Genomic DNA, 16,954 nt, shown 5'->3' with positions numbered 1-16,954 from the left:
AGGAGTTGGCCAGGGGAGTTCGGCAGGGGAGGTCAAGGGGGAGGCCCCTAACATTTTTTTTTTAACTAACTTTTTCCCATTTATTTGTCTTGTAATACACACTTCCACACCAGTGGGACTCTGCTTTTAACCTCTACTGAGTAGAGGAGCAGGCACAGGCTAGTCTAGAACAATCACAAAGCTAGACACAAAAAGGGAAAAGGGGCTATGGAAGGACAAGACTCTCCAGTGGTGGTGACCTGCAAGGTATGTGCAAGGTTTGTTCTCTTGCCTGAGAACAACATGGCCCACACCTGCAACAAGTGCAAGTTGATCACGCTGCTGGAGGAAAAAGTAAGTGGACTGGAGCGGCGACTGTCAACCCTCCGGGGAATAAGAGAACACGAAGAGTTCTTGGACAGAATGGGGGAACTACAGCAGCAAAGGGAAGACCAGAAGCTTGGAGAGCAACAGCAAGATGAGGCAGAAGTGGGAAATGCTGAGGAGAAGAAAAATGGAGTAGAGGATACTCCTTGGAAAACGGTGACAGTTAGGAGAAGAAGAACTAGACGCCACTCTGCACCAGTGGAAGCGGTGGAGCTGTGGAACCGATTCCAGGTACTTGCAGATGAGACTGGAGGACAGCCTGCAGAGGAAGAATCACAGGGGAACCTGCATGAGAGTGAGCAAGAGGCTAAAGGTCAGTCAAACAGAGGCGATGAAACCCAGGCCTACAACAACAAGAAGAGAAGAGTGGTAGTAGTGGGAGACTCCTTGCTGCGTGGGATCGAGACCCAAGTATGTCGCGAAGACCCGTGGACTCGCCAGGTATGTTGTCTCCCGGGAGGACAGATTAGAGACGTGACTGAAAGGTTGCCTGCACTCATAAAGCCCACTGACAGGTATCCCTTTCTTCTCATCCATGTGGGAACAAATGATACCGCCAAGCGGAGCTACGAAGAGATCACGTCAGACTTTGAAGCTTTGGGAAGGAAACTCAAGAACTTTGGGGCCCAGATAGTTTTCTCATCCATCCTTCCAGTAGTTAGAAGAGGGATAGAAAGGGAACGAAAAATACTCCGGGTGAATGACTGGCTACGAAGGTGGTGCCGACGAGAGAGATTTGGATTCTGGGACCACGGGCTATACTTCCTGGAAGATGGGCTGTTGGCTAGGGATGGGTTGCACCTCACAAAGGCTGGGAAGAATGTGTTTGGCCACAGCATGAAGTACTTCATCAGGAGGGCTTTAAACTGAATCCTACGGGGAAGGGAGATGTAATGTTGGGGGTAACAATGGACGTAGGCGCATGCACTGCAATGGAGAGAACAGCGCTGATAGCGCCCAATAATAGTCTTCAGACACATGTAGGAAGAAAGCCAGACTATGAAGCACATGGTCTTCGATGTCTATATACTAATGCCCAGAGTATGGGAAACAAACAGAACGAACTTGAACTCTTAATACAGGAGGGAAATTATGACTTGATAGGTATAACTGAGACTTGGTGGGATGACTCTCATGACTGGAATACAGCAGTTGAAGGATATAACTTGTTCAAAAAGAACAGGAGGAACAGAAAGGGAGGCGGGGTTGCACTGTATGTGAAAAATACATATCTCTGCACAGAAATACAGGAGGAGGAGCTTGGTAGCCCCATCGAGAGCATCTGGGTTGAAATAAATGGAGCAAAGAATAAAAGGAACCTGGTGGTCGGAGTCTACTACCGGCCACCCAATCAAGGAGAAGCCAAGGATGAAACTTTTGAAAAGCAAATAGCCAATGTTTTAAGGAAGCATGATGTAGTAGTAATGGGGGACTTCAATTTCCCCGATATTTGTTGGGAGACAAATTCTGCAAAACATGGCCCCTCCAGGAAATTCCTGACTTGTGTGGCGGATAACTTCCTCCTACAGAAAGTAGAGGAAGGAACTAGAGGATCGGCTATCCTTGACTTGATCCTAACCAACGGAGATGACTTAGTGGATGAAGTAGCAGTTACAGGAACTCTGGGGGAAAGCGACCATGTTGTACTTGAGTTCTTGGTTCTAAGGGAAGCAAAAGCCGAGTGTACTCAAACGCGTACCCTGGATTTTAGGAAAGCTGATTTTAATAAACTCAGAACAATGATCAGTAAGGTCCCATGGCAAACAATGCTAGCGAGAAAAGGAGTCCAAGATGGGTGGGAACTTTTAAAAAAGGAAATTCTCAAGGCACAATCACAAACAATTCCAACAAGAAGAAAAGGTGGAAGACAACAGAAGAAGCCAATGTGGCTTCACAAAAAGCTTAGGGATGACCTGAAAACAAAAAAGGACACATATAGGAAGTGGAAAGAAGGCCAAGTAACAAAGGAAGAGTACAGGCAGGTAGCACAGAATTGCAGGGATGGCGTCAGGAAGGCTAAAGCGGAGAACGAGGTGAGGTTAGCGAGGGATGCTAAAAACAACAAAAAGGCTTTCTTCAGCTACGTGCATAGTAAAAGGCAGAGGAAAGAAATGGTTGTTCAGCTATTAAATAAGGATGGCAAAATGATCACAGATGACAAAGAAAAGGCAGAGGTGCTCAATTCCTACTTTGGCTCAGTCTTCTCCCAAAAGAGGGTCTATGACCCCCCTGGCAAAGGCGAAGTACAGGCTGAAGGGGCAGGATTGCAGCTTGAGATCGACAGGCATATGGTCAAGGAACACCTCATTACTTTGAATGAGTTCAAATCTCCAGGGCCAGATGAACTGCATCCTAGAGTCATAAAGGAACTGGCAGAAGAACACTCAGAACCGCTGTCTATTCTCTTTGAGAAATCATGGAGGACCGGGGAAGTGCCAGATGACTGGAGGAGGGCTAACGTTGTCCATATCTTCAAAAAGGGTAAAAAGGAGGAACCTGGGAACTACAGACCAGTCAGTCTGACATCAATCCCTGGGAAAATTCTGGAGCAGATCATAAAGCAATCCATCTGGAAGCACCTTGACAACAATGCCGTGATTACTCGAAGCCAACATGGATTTGTCAAAACAAGTCCTGCCAGACAAATCTGATCTCATTTTTGGATCAAGTCACCTCCCTTGTAGACCGTGGGAATGCTGTAGACATCATATACCTCGACTTCAGCAAAGCTTTCGACAAAGTGCCCCATGATATCCTGATGAGCAAACTTGCTCGAAGTGGGCTAGATGAAACAACGATCATGTGGATCCACAGTTGGCTACAGAATCGGACTCAAAGAGTGCTTATCAATGGGACCTTCTCAAGCTGGGGAGAGGTAACGAGTGGGGTACCGCAGGGCTCAGTCCTGGGCCCAGTGCTCTTCAACATTTTTATGAATGACTTGGAGGAGGAGGTGCAGGGAATGCTGATCAAATTTGCAGATGACACAAAATTGGGAGGGATAGCTAATACTTTGGAAGACAGAAACAAAATTCAAAGTGATCTGGATAGACTGGAGTGCTGGGCAGAAAACAACAGAATGGCATTTAATAGGGACAAATGCCAAGTTCTGCACCTAGGAAAAAGAAACCAAATGCACAGTTACAAGATGGGGGATACGTGGCTCAACCACACTACGAGCGAGAAGGATCTTGGAATTGTCGTCGATCACAAGCTGAATATGAGCCAACAATGTGATGTGGCTGCAAAAAAGGCAAATGCTATTTTGGGCTGCATTAATAGAAGCATCGCTTCCAAATCCCGGGAAGTACTAGTTCCCCTCTACTCAGCACTGGTTAGGCCTCATCTGGAGTACTGTGTCCAGTTCTGGGCACCACACTTTAAGAAGGATGCAGACAAGCTGGAGAGGGTTCAAAGGAGGGCAACAAAGATGATCAGGGGACTGGAAACAAAGCCCTATGAAGAGAGACTGAAAGAACTGGGCATGTTTAGCCTTGAGAAGAGAAGACTGAGGGGAGATATGATAGCACTCTTCAAGTACTTGAAAGGTTGTCACAGAGAAGAAGGCCAGGATCTCTTCTTGATCATCCCAGAGTGCAGGACACGGAATAATGGGCTCAAGTTACAGGAAGCCAGATTCCGGCTGAACATCAGGAAAAACTTCCTGAGTGTCAGAGCAATACGGCAATGGAACCAATTACCTGGGGAGGTGGTGGGCTCTCCCACACTGGAGGCCTATAAGACGAGGCTGGACAGCCATTTGTCAGGGATGCTCTGACTTGGATTCCTGCATTGAGCAGGGGGTTGGACTCGATGGCCTTGTAGGCCCCTTCCAACCCTACTATTCTATGATTCTATGAAAAGCAGTACTGGGGTACAATCTCAGAAATGATAGAATGATCTCAGTACAAATCCAAGGCAAACCATTCAACATCACAGTAATTCAAGTCTGTGCCCCAACCACTGAGGCCGAAGAAGCTGAGGTTGATCGGTTCTATGAAGACCTACAACACCTTCTAGAACTAACACCAAAAAAAGATGTCCTCTTCATCATAGGGGATTGGAATGCTAAAGTAGGAAGTCAAGAAATCACCGGGATAACAGGCAGGCATGGCCTTGGTGTACAAAATGAAGCAGGACAAAAGCTAATAGAGTTTTGCCAAGAGAACATGCTGATCATAGCAAACACTCTTTTCCAACAGCACAAGAGGCGACTCTACACATGGACATCACCAGATGGTCAATATCGAAATCAGATTGATTATGTCCTTTGCAGCCAAAGATGGAGAAGCTCCATACAGTCAGTAAAAACAAGACCTGGAGCTGACTGTGGCTCAGATCATGAGCTGCTTCTTGCAAAATTTCGGCTTAAATTGAAGAACGTAGGGAAAACCACTAAACCGTTCAGGTATGACCTAAATCATATCCCTGATGAATATACAGTGGAGGTGAGGAATAGATTTCAGGGATTAGACCTGATAGACAGAGTGCCTGAGGAACTATGGACGGAGGTCCGTAACATTGTTCAGGAGGCAGCAACGAAATCCATCCCAAAGAAAAAGAAATGCAAGAAAGCAAAGTGACTGTCTGATGAGGCTTTACAAGTAGCTCACGAAAGAAGGGAAGCGAAAAGCAAGGGAGAAAGGGGAAGATATACCCAACTGAATGCAGAGTTCCAGAGAATAGCAAGGAGAGACAAGAAGGCCTTCTTAAATGAACAATGCAAAGAAATCGAGGAAAACAACAGAATGGGAAAGACTAGAGATCTCTTCAAGAAAATCGGAGATCTCAAGGGAACGTTTTGTGCAAAGACGGGCATGATAAAGGACAAAGAAGGCAGGGACCTAACAGAAGCAGATGAGATTAAGAAGAGGTGGAAAGAATACACAGAAGAACTATACAGGAAAGATCTGAATGTCCCTGATAGCCATGATAGTGCGGTCACTGAACTTGAGCCGGACATCCTAGAGAGTGAAGTCAAGTGGGCCTTAGGAAGCATTAATAACAACAAAGCTAGCGGAGATGACAGTATTCCAGCTGAGTTATTTAAAATCCTAAAAGATGATGCTGTTAAAGTGCTGCATTCAATATGCCAACAAATCTGGAACACTCAACAGTGGCCACAAGACTGGAAAAGGTCAGTTTACATTCCAATTCCAAAGAAGGGCAACGCCAAAGAGTGTTCAAACTACCACACAATTGCGCTCATTTCACACGCCAGCAAGGTGATGCTCAAAATCCTACAAGCTAGGCTTCAGCAGTATGCGAACCGAGAACTACCGGAAGTACAAGCTGGGTTTAGAAGAGGCAGAGGAACTAGAGATCAAATCGCCAACATTCGCTGCATCATGGAGAAAGCAAGAGAATTCCAGAAAAATGTCTATTTCTGCTTCATTGACTACGCTAAAGCCTTTGATTGTGTGGATCACAACAAACTGTGGCAAATTCTTAAAGTGATGGGAGTACCAGACCACCTTACCTGTCTCCTGAGAAACCTGTACGAGGGTCAAGAAGCAACAGTAAGAACCAGACATGGAACAACCGATTGGTTCAAAATTGGGAAAGGAGTACGACAAGGCTGCATATTGTCACCCTGCTTATTTAACTTATATGCAGAGTACATCATGAGAAATGCCGGGTTGGATGAATCAGAGGTCGGAATTAAGATTGCTGGGAGAATTATCAACAACCTCCGATATGCAGACGATACCACCCTAATGGCAGAAAGCGAAGAGGATCTCAAGAGCCTCTTGTTGAGGGTGAAAGAGGAGAGTGCAAAAGCTGGTTTGAAACTCAACATTAAAAAAACTAAGATCATGGCATCTGGCCCCATCACTTCCTGGCATATAGAAGGGGAAGAAATGGAAGCAGTGACAGATTTTATTTTCTTGGGCTCCAAGATCACCGCAGACGGTGACTGTAGCCATGAAATTAAAAGACGCTTGCTCCTTGGGAGGAAAGCTATGGCCAACCTAGACAGCATAGTAAGAAGCAGAGACATCACCTTGCCGACAAAGGTCCGTCTAATCAAAGCTATGGTTTTCCCAGTAGTAATGTATGGCTGTGAGAGCTGGACTATAAGGAAGGCTGAGCGCCGAAGAATTGATGCTTTCGAACTGTGGTGCTGGAGAAGACTCTTACGAGTCCCCTGGACTGCAAGGAGGTCAAATCAGTCCATCCTAAAGGAAATCAACCCTGACTGCTCATTGGAAGGACAGATAATGAAGCTGAAGCTCCAATATTTTGGCCACCTAATGCGAAGAGAAAACTCCCTGGAAAAGACTCTGATGCTGGGAAAGACTGAAGGCAAAAGGAGAAGGGGACGGCAGAGGATGAGATGGCTAGATAGCATCACGGATGCAATGAATATGAACTTGAGCACGCTCCGGGAGAGAGCGCAGGACAGGAATGCCTGGCGTGCTATGGTCCATGGGGTCACGAAGAGTCGGACACGACTGAACGACTGAACAATAACAAAGGGGCCTGTAAGACCATCCAGTCCAACCCCCTGCACAATGCAGGAATCCAGGTCAGAGCATCGTGCCCTGTGAGACTAAAAGCGATGATGAAGCCACTGGTGAAGTACGAGCTTCACTGGGTGCTGGCAGTGAAACAGCAGTCTCAGGCTGGAAGAGAACCCAATTCTGCGGTCGCACCACTTTGTATTTTGACCTGGGGGCAGAGGGGAGCGCTTTGATGTGAGTTGTGAGGCTGCGGCATCTGGGTTGCCAGCAAAGCACTCTTGGCCTGCTTTTGAGCATGCGGCTTTTGAGTTTGCCTACTGAAGTCAGAACGCTGTGTTTCCAAAAAGGGGGAGCCATCTTGGGTAGAGAGACCCTTTGCCGGTCTGAGAGCACAGCCCTTGGCAGGATTGCTCCAAAGCAAGTCCCACAGAATTCAGAAGTCCCATTGGGTTCAGAAGTCCCATTGGTTTTAAAAGGATGAGACAGATTCTTGGAGGCCAGGCATACGATGCAGGCAGGTTGGCTGCTGTGAGCCCCGGCAGAAGCTCCGTGTTCAGGGGCAGCTCAGCTCTGAGCCCGATGTTGGGTTCAGGGAGCCCCCTACCCCAGGTCCGACCCAGCAAGGCCGGGCTTGTGCCGAGGGCCGTTCCTCGTGAATGCCACTCCTTGGCTTTCCTGGGAGATGCTGTCCTGCTTGCGAGGGCAAGATGGTGCCCAGTCAGGTTTATTTACTCACGTCGCATCTTTCTTGGCCCGCTCCTTGGCCCATGAAGGCTCCTGGAGCAGCTTACGGACCAGACAGTGCCCCTTTACAATATAAAAAGACACAACACGCGAGGGAGAAGGGATGGGGAGGGAAGAGGAGGAGGAGAGGCGTGTCTTAGAGCCGCCCGCGCCCGCTCTCATCTCCCTCTGCCCAGCCTGGTGGAATGGCGGCCAGGCCCTGATCCCCACTGCAGCCTCTCCGCTGTAGGTCTGCAGTGCCAGCGCTCAGGGAGGGGCGGGGGCGGCCTTTCCTGGCACCGCAGCACCTTGGCTCGTGGGTGCCAGAGAGGCACACCCAGAGCAGCGGTCCAGGAACTGGTTGGGCAATGCCAGGCTGTCCTCAGGTGTCCCTAGGAAGCGAGGGGAACTCCCCGCCTGGCAGAACGGCTCCCGAGCGGGGATCTCACCCCATGAGCTGTGCCCCCAAGCAGCCTGCTGTATCGCTTTCCCTGTGCCCCCTCACCGATGCATCCCTGGCTCCAGCATTCGGCCTGGCTCTTGCTACGCTTTCTTTGGGGGCATGTGGATCCCCGCCGGCCGCTCTGGGGTGGGGGCTGCGTCAAAGGCGCAGCCCTTCACGGGTTGTTGCTGTCCGGGTGGCTTCAGGCTGCAGCGTGTGATTCCTCAAGCCTTGCGAACAAGAGCTGTCCGGGAATGGCTGGGCCACCCGGACTGAAGGGGGCCGTTCCCTCCTGGGATCCTGGCCCGGTAAGGCCCCCACCGCTCTCTTGTCCCCACCTCGCCACCGCCCCGTGAGACGGATAGGGACTGGAGTGTCGTGGAGTCTCCGAAGCTGCGTCCGACACGGTGGTGCCAGCTGCTCCGTAATGGAAGAACCGTCTCCTGTGTTTCCCTCCGCAGTACGTCGCAGCTCTGGAGAAGATGCTGCTCGCGCTGAAGAAACACGCCAGGTGAGTCTCTCTGGGGCCTAAAGTCCGAGCAGTCCTGGCCTAAGCAAGGCAGGGCAGGACTGATGATGGCCAGGTGAGCCGGAGCTCAAGAGGACTGGCCAGCCCGGGGACCTGCCATGCCCAAATTCGTTGCTGCGGTTTGCTGGAAACCCCCATTCTCCCTGCGTCCGCACAGGCCACGGTCCCCCCGGAAACTGTTGTTCGCGGCCCTTTGTTGTCGGAGTATGGCAGAAAGTGGGCCACTGAAAGAATACAGGCGTGACTGAAAGGGCCCGTTTGCTGCGGGGCGGGATGGCGCTTCTGGATTAGCGGCCCGGGAAAGCACAGATATCTGTGTATAGAGCTTCCTCCTGGTTTCTCCTCTCCGATGACGTGTCCTGGGTGTCTGGTTCCCTTCCAGCAAACCGGCAGCAGAGGTGCTGAATGAATATTCTCGCAAGGTGGATTTCCTAAAGGGGATGCTGGAAGCGGACAAGCTGGTAAGGCCCGTTGGCGCGTCTCGTCCTAGAATCCGAGAACAGCAGGGTTGGAAGGGGCCTACGAGGCCATCGAGTCCAGCCCCCTGCTCAGCGCAGGACTCTGCGTCAGAGCATCCCTGCAGAATCACAGAATAGCAGGGTTGGAAGGGACCCGTAAGACCATCGAGTCCAACCCCTTGGCAATTCTCTCTCTCTCTCCTCCCCCAGCCATCGTCGTCGGATAAGGCGCTGGCCAGTCAGTTCCTGGCTCCGGGGTGGACCCCGACCACCACCAAGGAGCGGACTCCAGCAACCCAGATGGTGCACCTGCAAACCAAGGCCCGTTACACGGGCGAGATGAGGAGTGAGCTGCTTGGTACCGTATGTCTCCCTGGCCCGGGCGGCCATCGCGCTTCCTCTGCTCTGACCCTTTCCCCCAAGCCTCGCTTGGGCCGAGCCCCCGGGGCACAGCTGCCTTCGTTCCAGCTCTGTGCTAGCAGGGAGGGCCTTCCCTTCCCGTGGGCTAGGCCAAGGCAGCCAGTTCCAATGCAGGGAAAAGATGGGCCGCAGAGTTCCACCAGGGCAGGGTCGACAGCTTCCAGCCGCAAAGATCCCTGTATTTCTGACCTCTCTTTCTCTCTCTCCGCACCGCCCCCGTCCCCGGTCTTTCTGCCTCCCCAGGACTCCTCCTATGCCCCTGGTAAGTGCCTGCTGCTTGTTCCGGGAGCTTGCCTGCAGAATCCCAGAGACAAAACCCAGGCCTGTGCAGCATGTTCTTTAACAACCAGCACAGACATTCATTCCCTACTCTTGAATGGGGCTCACAGACCGCTTCCTGTGGCCAGCGGCCATATGCTCGTCCTGAGAAGCCTTCCCCGCGGCCAGTCAGTCGGCAGATATTGGGGAAATGCCTTTTGAGGTGATGCACTCCACCATTTTTTGGAGTGCATCACCTCTTGGAGCAGCTTCCATCAGTCCGACTGAAAACAAAACGGACGCAAAAGGGAAAGGGAGGAGGAGGGCAGAGGAAAACAAGGAAACTTGGCTCCCGGTTCCATGGGAGGTCTGGCAATGGCGGGCCAGAATGGAATGAACCGCCTCCCACCAACTGATTTCCTAGAACAGTATGGTTGGCAGGGCCAACCCTAGAAGGCCCTCAAGTCCAGCCCCCTGCTCAATGCAGGCATCCAAGTCAGAGCATCCCTACAGAATCATCGAAAAGTAGAGTTGGAAGGGGCCTGCAAGACCATCGAGTCCAACCCCCTGCTCAGTGCAGGACTCCAAGTCAGAGCATCCCTGACAGATCCCTTTCCCCGTACTTCTGCACCTTCCTCCTTGATTACTCCCTCCCCTTCTTGCCCTGCTTGAATCTTGTTTCTTGTCCGGCCTGGCGGGCTCCGTCTCTGCACCTCTCTTCCACTTTTTGCCTGGTTGGCTGGAGAAGCGGATCTCCAAAGCAGGAGCGTGGGGTCGGCGGCTCAAAGCAGCACTCTTTTTCTTTTGTCTTTTTCTCCCTCCAGATCTGGAAGAGGCGAGCTTGAGGAAACGCACGTGAGTCCCGGGGCATGTTCTGGGGGTGCCTTTGGGCTCGGAGACTGAGCAGGGTGGGAATGTCTGCCGTTTTTGCCCTGCCTGGAGTTCGGTCTGTGCCACTGCGTGCATCCAGGGGTTTGGAACTCTTGGCTGAGCTCACTAGAGAGACTGGGGAGGGGAGGTGGGGTCCTTGCTCATCCGTGCTGCGGAAGGGAGAAAGTCGGAGCCTCTCTCACTCCTCGGAGGTCCCCCACGTTTGTTTTTCCCTCTCCAAACTGCAGTGTTAGCAAGAGAACGTGCAGGGAGGGGGTCGTGGAATCTGTGCTCTCCTGGGTGTTGGAGTCACCAGCGGATTTAGCTGCTTCCGTGAAACGCAGCCTCATTTACGGGCAGCATTTGAGCCCCAAAGACTCCCAGGGCAGCTCACCAAGATGAGAAAGAAGGCACTCCTTGCCCTGTAGTCTTGCAGCCTTAAAGGTGTGGCATGAGAGGAACGGAGTTTGGGGAGGGAGGAGGACAAAAGCGGGTTCAGCCACAGTGGAGGGGCTGCGGCTTCCTCTCCCTCTGATGACCTCAGCAGCAGCAGCAGCCTGCCTTGCAGGGTGGGATGCAAAATATCGAACGTTTCACGTGGATTGGGGTGGCAAGAACCTGGCAGCTGGGCAGAGCGGAGACCCCGAGGCTGTCAGCAGCACCAAATCAGGGGGATGTTGACTGTGGCTGACTAAGCTTGAGAAGAGGCCTGCTTTCTTCTTCTATTTTATTGAAATAAACATAAGCTAAAGAAATGTCTCAAGTCGCAGATTACAGCCCGAGTCAGCCCAAAATAGCCACAAAGTAATAAATCTCTAAAATAGTAGGAGTCCAGCATAGAAATAACCAAGTAATCCAAATAACCAGCAGGTGAAGCCCAGTTGGAACCCCCCAGGAGGAGCTGGTACAGCAGTGGGCTGGCCGCCCCGCTGCGGTGGGCAGCCAGGCGGGTGTGCTCCCCCCTGCTGAAGCTTCCGAGTCGTCCCCAGAGGCAGGCCCACGCAGAGCCTGCTGTAGCAGTCTAGTCTGGGTGCAACTTGCGCACGCCGGAGGGAGGGAAGGGCAGCTTTCTCTCGATGGGGCTGCATGTGTGGTCCTGTGGGGGAGCGCAGGCCCCTCCAGGACTGGCTACACCCCTCTCCCCAGATCAGATCAGATCAGATCAGCCACCTTCCCTACCCACAGTGGCTCTGTGTGTTGTCTGGATTCAGTTTCAGCGTGTTCACCCTCTTTCATCTCACAACCACCTCCAGGCATCAGTTCAGGAATTCTTCAGCCTCCCTGGGATTTGTCGGTGGGAAAGGGGGGGCAACGGGCCATCAGCATATTGGTGACCTTGCTGCCCAGATCTCTGGATCATTTCCTCCAGCAGGCTCGCATAGATTCACAAAGCCTCGGGGACAGAGGAGAGCCCTGAGGCACCCTGTATGCCACCAAAGACCATGGGGCAGAGCAAAAGTCCCCCAGTACCACCTTTCGGACCCTCCTTCCAGGAAGAGCCAGAGCACTGCAGGCCCAAGACCAATCCAGCTAGATCGCTCAGGAGGGTACCCTCGTTGATACTGAATGCCATTGAGGGGTCCAGGAGAACCAAAAGGGTTGCATTCCCTGGCACAGATCGTCCACCAGGACAACTGGGGGTATTTTCATCCCCAAACCAGACCTGAAACCAGATTGAAATGGATCCGAATACTCAGGAAAGAATCAGTGGGGCGCAGCTTGCCTTTGAGGCAGTGCTGCCCAGCACTTAGTACTGTAGATCCGGTAAACACTATAAGCACGGTCTCAATAATAATAAAATAATGCTGGCAGAGGTCAGCTGGATGCCTTTTTTATTGATAGCTTTTCATTATTCTTTTTAAAGGGAAGAGTAATGGCCGCTCTAAAATAAAGATGGCTTACCAAAAGGCAAGAACTGCTACAAGATAGTCCTGCCGTGTTGCCCAGTGTGCTGCTCAGAAAAGGGCATTGTAAACTTCGGCTTGTGGTTCCACGTGGACCCACAGCCCGGCTGGGGTCCCCCAGGAAAAGAGCCTTCAGTGTGGTGGCCCCCTTCCTGTGGAACTCCCTGCCTTTGGGGGTCAAGTGGACGCCGGTGTTGTGTCGCTCCTGGCACCTCCTGAAGACGTCGGTATTTCAGGAAGCCGCCTGGAATAAGACCAGGTCATTAGATTTAGTCTTCTTGGAACTTGTTCCTTTTAAAATGTTTTAATCGTTTAAACAGGGCGTTTTATTCTTTCATCATGGCGGTGCACCGCTCTGAAATCTTTTGATGTAGAGCAGTATATAAATATTGTAAATAAATAAAAATAAATACAACTGTAGCACAGTAGCTGAGAGGTCCAGGTTTTGAGCAGTGCCTTTCCCAATAGCCATCACCCCCGCACCAGCTCCCATAAATCCTCTGGGTGGTCCTGCAAAACTGTCTATGGGGGGAGGCACCAAAGGCACCCTGGCCCAGGGCGCTATTTATCCGCGGGCCGGCCGTGCCCACGCTCAACAGCTTCCCCGAGAACGGAAGATTAGCAATCGTTATCCCAGGGCCTAGGATCTCGGTTTGTACTTTCCAAATGGATTTCCCCACTGCCTCCTTAAGGGCAGGTGGGCCTACTCCATCTCTTAGAGAGGCATTTACCACGTCTGAGGTCCATGTCATAGAATCATAGAAAAGTAGGGTTGGAAGGGACCTACAAGACCATCGAGTCCAACCCCCTTTGCTCAGTGCAGGTATCCAGGTCAAAGCATCCCCATGGAATCATGTAAGAGTAGGGCTGGAAGGGGCCTACAGGACCCTCGAGTCCACCCCCCTGCTCAATGCAGGAACCCAAGTCAGAGCATCTCCGACAGACGGCTGTCCAGCCTCACCCTGAAATGGCGGGTCGTCATCCCCTGCTCCATTATGGAAAACCAGGGCCAGCGTGTGCCCCGCCACATGCATGGGGCCAGGTGTGCGAGGACACCGTGCAACGCTGGGCAGCAGATGAAGTCGGGATGCCAAGGCAGCCTGGAGCAAGCCAAGCACCACCTCCCGGCAGCGCTGAGGGCATCCCAGGGGCAGGAAGTCAATGGTGGGGCTGGCCTGGGGTTGCCTTGGGGCCAGGGCTGCTCTCAAGAGTGCTCAAGACCTCCTCTTTGGATTTCCTCCCCCGCCACTGCCCCAGGGCCCCGCTCCCTGACGAGAAGCAGTCAGCCGCCGAGCTGGACGCCGTCCTGCAGCACCACCACAGCATCCAGGAGAAGCTGGCCGTGGAGATGCTGCAGCTAGCGCGCAACCTCAAGGACAACACGCTGGTGGCGCAGAACGTGATCAAGCAAGACAACCAGGTACGGCGCACCGCCCTGCGCGGCCCGGGGGCCTTCCCCAGGCTGGCTTTCAACTGCGGTGACAAAGCGCTGGGCCCCCCTTGTTGGAGATGGCAGAGGGCGGGGATGTGGAGGGGGCCTGCTAGCCCGGCTCTGCATCGGGGTGGGGAACCCTTTCCGCCCGCAGGCCACATTCCAAAGACGAAGGGGGCGGGGCCAAGTGACCAGCCTGTTTTCGCTCCCAGCTCTTCCTGGCAGTAGCCGCGCCTCTGGAGAGGCGTCCCGGCCTCTGGGGAGGGGGAGACAATCCTGTGTAGAAGCCGGGAGGCTGCCAAGCCGTGGGGGATTGAGGCCTCTTTGGCCAGTTCCCCGCTGCTACACGCAGTCCCGGGTTCTGCCCTGGCGGCAGCTCCATATAGGGCTGAGGAAGTGCCGCCACTGCCAGGCGACGTGGTCAAGCCACGTGGCTGCCTCACCGAGCGTTTGCCGCCCCTCTGCTCGCTCCAGACACTGTCCCAGTCGCTCAGGCTGGCTGACCGGAACTTCGAGAAGCTGAAGGACGAATCCGATCGCCTGGAGCAGCATGCCAAGAAGTCCGTCAACTGGCTGCTCTGGCTGATGCTGGTCATCGTCTGCTTCATTTTCATCAGCATGATCCTGTTCATTCGCATTTTCCCGAAGCTGAGGTGATGCCTGGCCGGAGGCGGCCGCCTCGCCCCTCCGCCCGCTTCGCCCCTCTGCCCGCTTCGCCCCCTTCCCCAGCCAAGCCCCGGACGCTTCTTGACGTGGGCCGAAGACGCTCCGCGGATGAAAGCTGCGTTCCTGCTGGTCCGCAGAACCGTGGCCCATCCGTAGCTCTCCTTCCCGCGCATCCCCCCGACTGCAAGAACTGAGCGGGGAGGCTCTTCCCGCGTGGCTTACAGGCCCTGCCTGCGTGGGAGCGGGGTGTAGCCTCTTGTGACCTGGAGCAAGTGTGGGCAGGTTGGAAGTTGCACTTCGCAGGCCTGGTTCTCCCCATGGGAAGAGGTGGCGGGCCTCTGCCGGGGCCATCGCTCCATGCTGCAGCGGGGCAGCTTGCGTGACGCCACGCTCCCCCTTCGTGCAGGCGGCCCACCGAGAAGCCTTCTCCTGGACTGCTAGCTTTCCTGTGTGCGGGGGGCTGGTTTTGTTTTATGGGATGCGGGCGCGTTCCCTCATGGGAGGCCCCACCTGCAGCCCGACATCGCCCCCTGCCCTGTGCCCCTGAGCTGCCTCAGCGCCCATGAGCTGCCTCAGCGCCCATGCTCTTCGGCAAGTGCCACCACACTCTCCGACAGAGGCTGGTGCCCATGAATGGCTGCCAGGGATCACGGGGCCGCCCTTTCATGCGTTTCTCTGGCGAGCTGCCGCCCACCGGGGAGTAACGCTGCCTCCTGTGCTGGGCCTCTGGAGCGGCGCTACTTAATGCACAAAGGGGGTGGGAAAGCGCAGGAAAGGGCAGATTTGCCATGGGAAGGTGGATCAGCGCCTACGCAGGCGCAGGGGTGCGCTGGTGCATCTGTTCATAGACAGGAGACCCAGCCCCCTGCTCTCCAGCCCTGCCCCCCCATGAAGGGGGAACGAGGCAGCGGGTGGGTGTGCCTTCTTTTGTGGGCCTCCTCTCTCACAGCAGCCCTGAGGGACTAGCAGCGTGGTTAATCATCTGCCAGAAGCGGCCGCTCTCCCCAGCGGGGCCTCACCCTTCTCCTGAAGCCGAGCGACCTGGTGTTGACGCGGCAGGAAGGCTGGGCGTGACGAGGAGGCACAACCCCTCCAGGGTGGGGGTGCCTCAGCCTACTGGGTCGGGGCCAACTGAGGCTGTGGGGGAGGTCAGTGGATGAAAGGGAACCTGTTGTATCACCGCCTTGCATGTTGCGACGGGCCCATTAAAATCGCTCTTGCTGCAGCTGTCTGCTTTGCCCTTGTGGGAGCTTCTTGGGAGGAGGCATGGGAGTTGGGGGGCCACCTTCCTGCTGTGCGTGCGTGGCAAGGCCACGGAGAGGCTGAGGGGTGGCTGCCTGGACCTCTTGCCCAGGGTGGCTCTCCCTTGCCTGGCCGTTGGGCTCGGGGGTCTCCTGGCCCCCAAGATCCTCAACGCGGGCACGTGGGGGATCGAACCTGCTCTGCTCTGTGTTCTACCCCTGAGCAACAGGGCTTCCCGGCTCTGCTCGCTGTGGCAACAGGGCTCGGCCACGCTGACCCAGACTGCCCCCGCCACGATCCTGGGCGCATTTCAGAGGCTCCGAGGGGTCCTGTCTCGACCGTCAAGCAGTGTCTGGGAAGTCTTCGCACATCACATGAAGGAAGGAAGGGCAAGGGTGGGCCATGGCACAGAAGTGTTTGCCTTCCCAGCCTCAGGAGCCGCTGGGTGTCTCGTGGAGCAAGGAAAGGCCACGTTCCCAGGCCTCCGGTGACGGATAAGGATGCCCTTTGACTTGGGAACTTAGTCAGCGGGCCCTGCTGAGCAACCAGGGGCACAGGGACCAAATGTGGGACCAAAGCGGTCACACTGGCGCTCCTGCGCCGCTGAGGAAGCAGCCACGTCTCCATCGTGTGCACGTGTGCGTGAGAGAGAGAGAACACCCATCTAAATATGTTGAATTCAGGCGGGCATCCAGGAAGATGACACATCCTGAATCGTGCACCAACTGGGGAAAAGTGCCAGATCGGAGAAGGAGAGGGGCAACGTTTCGGCAGATTCAGCTGCCTTCCCAGAAGAGAAGCGGCTCCCGCCAACGGGAAACGCGCAGGCTTTGTTGTTCGGGGAGGTTGCCCCAGGAAGGAAACGGCCTCCCCGCTTCTGCCTTGCCAAGCCTGCCCACCCCGAGGGAGCCCCTGGCGACGCAGTGTGTCGGCTTCGTACGTACATTCCCACTTTGGCTGCGTGCCAACCGTGTCTGGCCGCCGAGGTGCGGGCAGAAGGGGAGCTGATTCGGCGTGAGCTCGGGGCCGATGGAGGAGCAGGCCAGACCCGTCGGAGGGCAGTGGGGAGAGGGTCCACCACGCTGGCCAGAATGAGGCCCGCGTTTTCTGGGGCGCCCTTCCTGTTCCAGGGGATTGGGGCGTCTGGAAACGCCTCCGCAATGCTAGCTCCCTGTACCAG

General features: G+C 54.2%; 1 protein-coding gene across 6 annotated transcripts in view; it reads left to right on the top strand.

The window, feature by feature from the left end:
- The window catches only part of LOC146334028 (vesicle transport protein USE1-like), a 24,029-nt gene extending 7,075 nt beyond the window's left edge, over positions 1-16,954 (top strand). For 2 of the 6 annotated variants that reach the window (XM_084825171.1, XM_084825176.1), the window contains exons 2-8: positions 8,457-8,506; positions 8,907-8,985; positions 9,193-9,345; positions 9,646-9,664; positions 10,485-10,515; positions 13,692-13,854; positions 14,484-16,954. In XM_084825171.1, coding sequence (XP_084681297.1) covers positions 8,457-8,506; positions 8,907-8,985; positions 9,193-9,345; positions 9,646-9,664; positions 10,485-10,515; positions 13,692-13,854; positions 14,484-14,726 — 738 coding nt within the window. In that variant the 3' untranslated portion in view covers positions 14,727-16,954. Of the gene's footprint in view, positions 1-8,456; positions 8,507-8,906; positions 8,986-9,192; positions 9,346-9,645; positions 9,665-10,484; positions 10,516-13,691; positions 13,855-14,340 lie in introns of all 6 variants that reach the window. The other 4 variants (XM_084825174.1, XM_084825173.1, XM_084825172.1 and 1 more) reach the window with 4 other exon arrangements.

This window comes from Heloderma suspectum, chromosome W (assembly GCF_057233095.1).
Source record: "Heloderma suspectum isolate Gila_16-S chromosome W, 16-S_ref, whole genome shotgun sequence".
Lineage (NCBI taxonomy): Eukaryota > Metazoa > Chordata > Lepidosauria > Squamata > Helodermatidae > Heloderma > Heloderma suspectum.
This window is presented reverse-complemented; position numbering and strand designations above follow the sequence as displayed.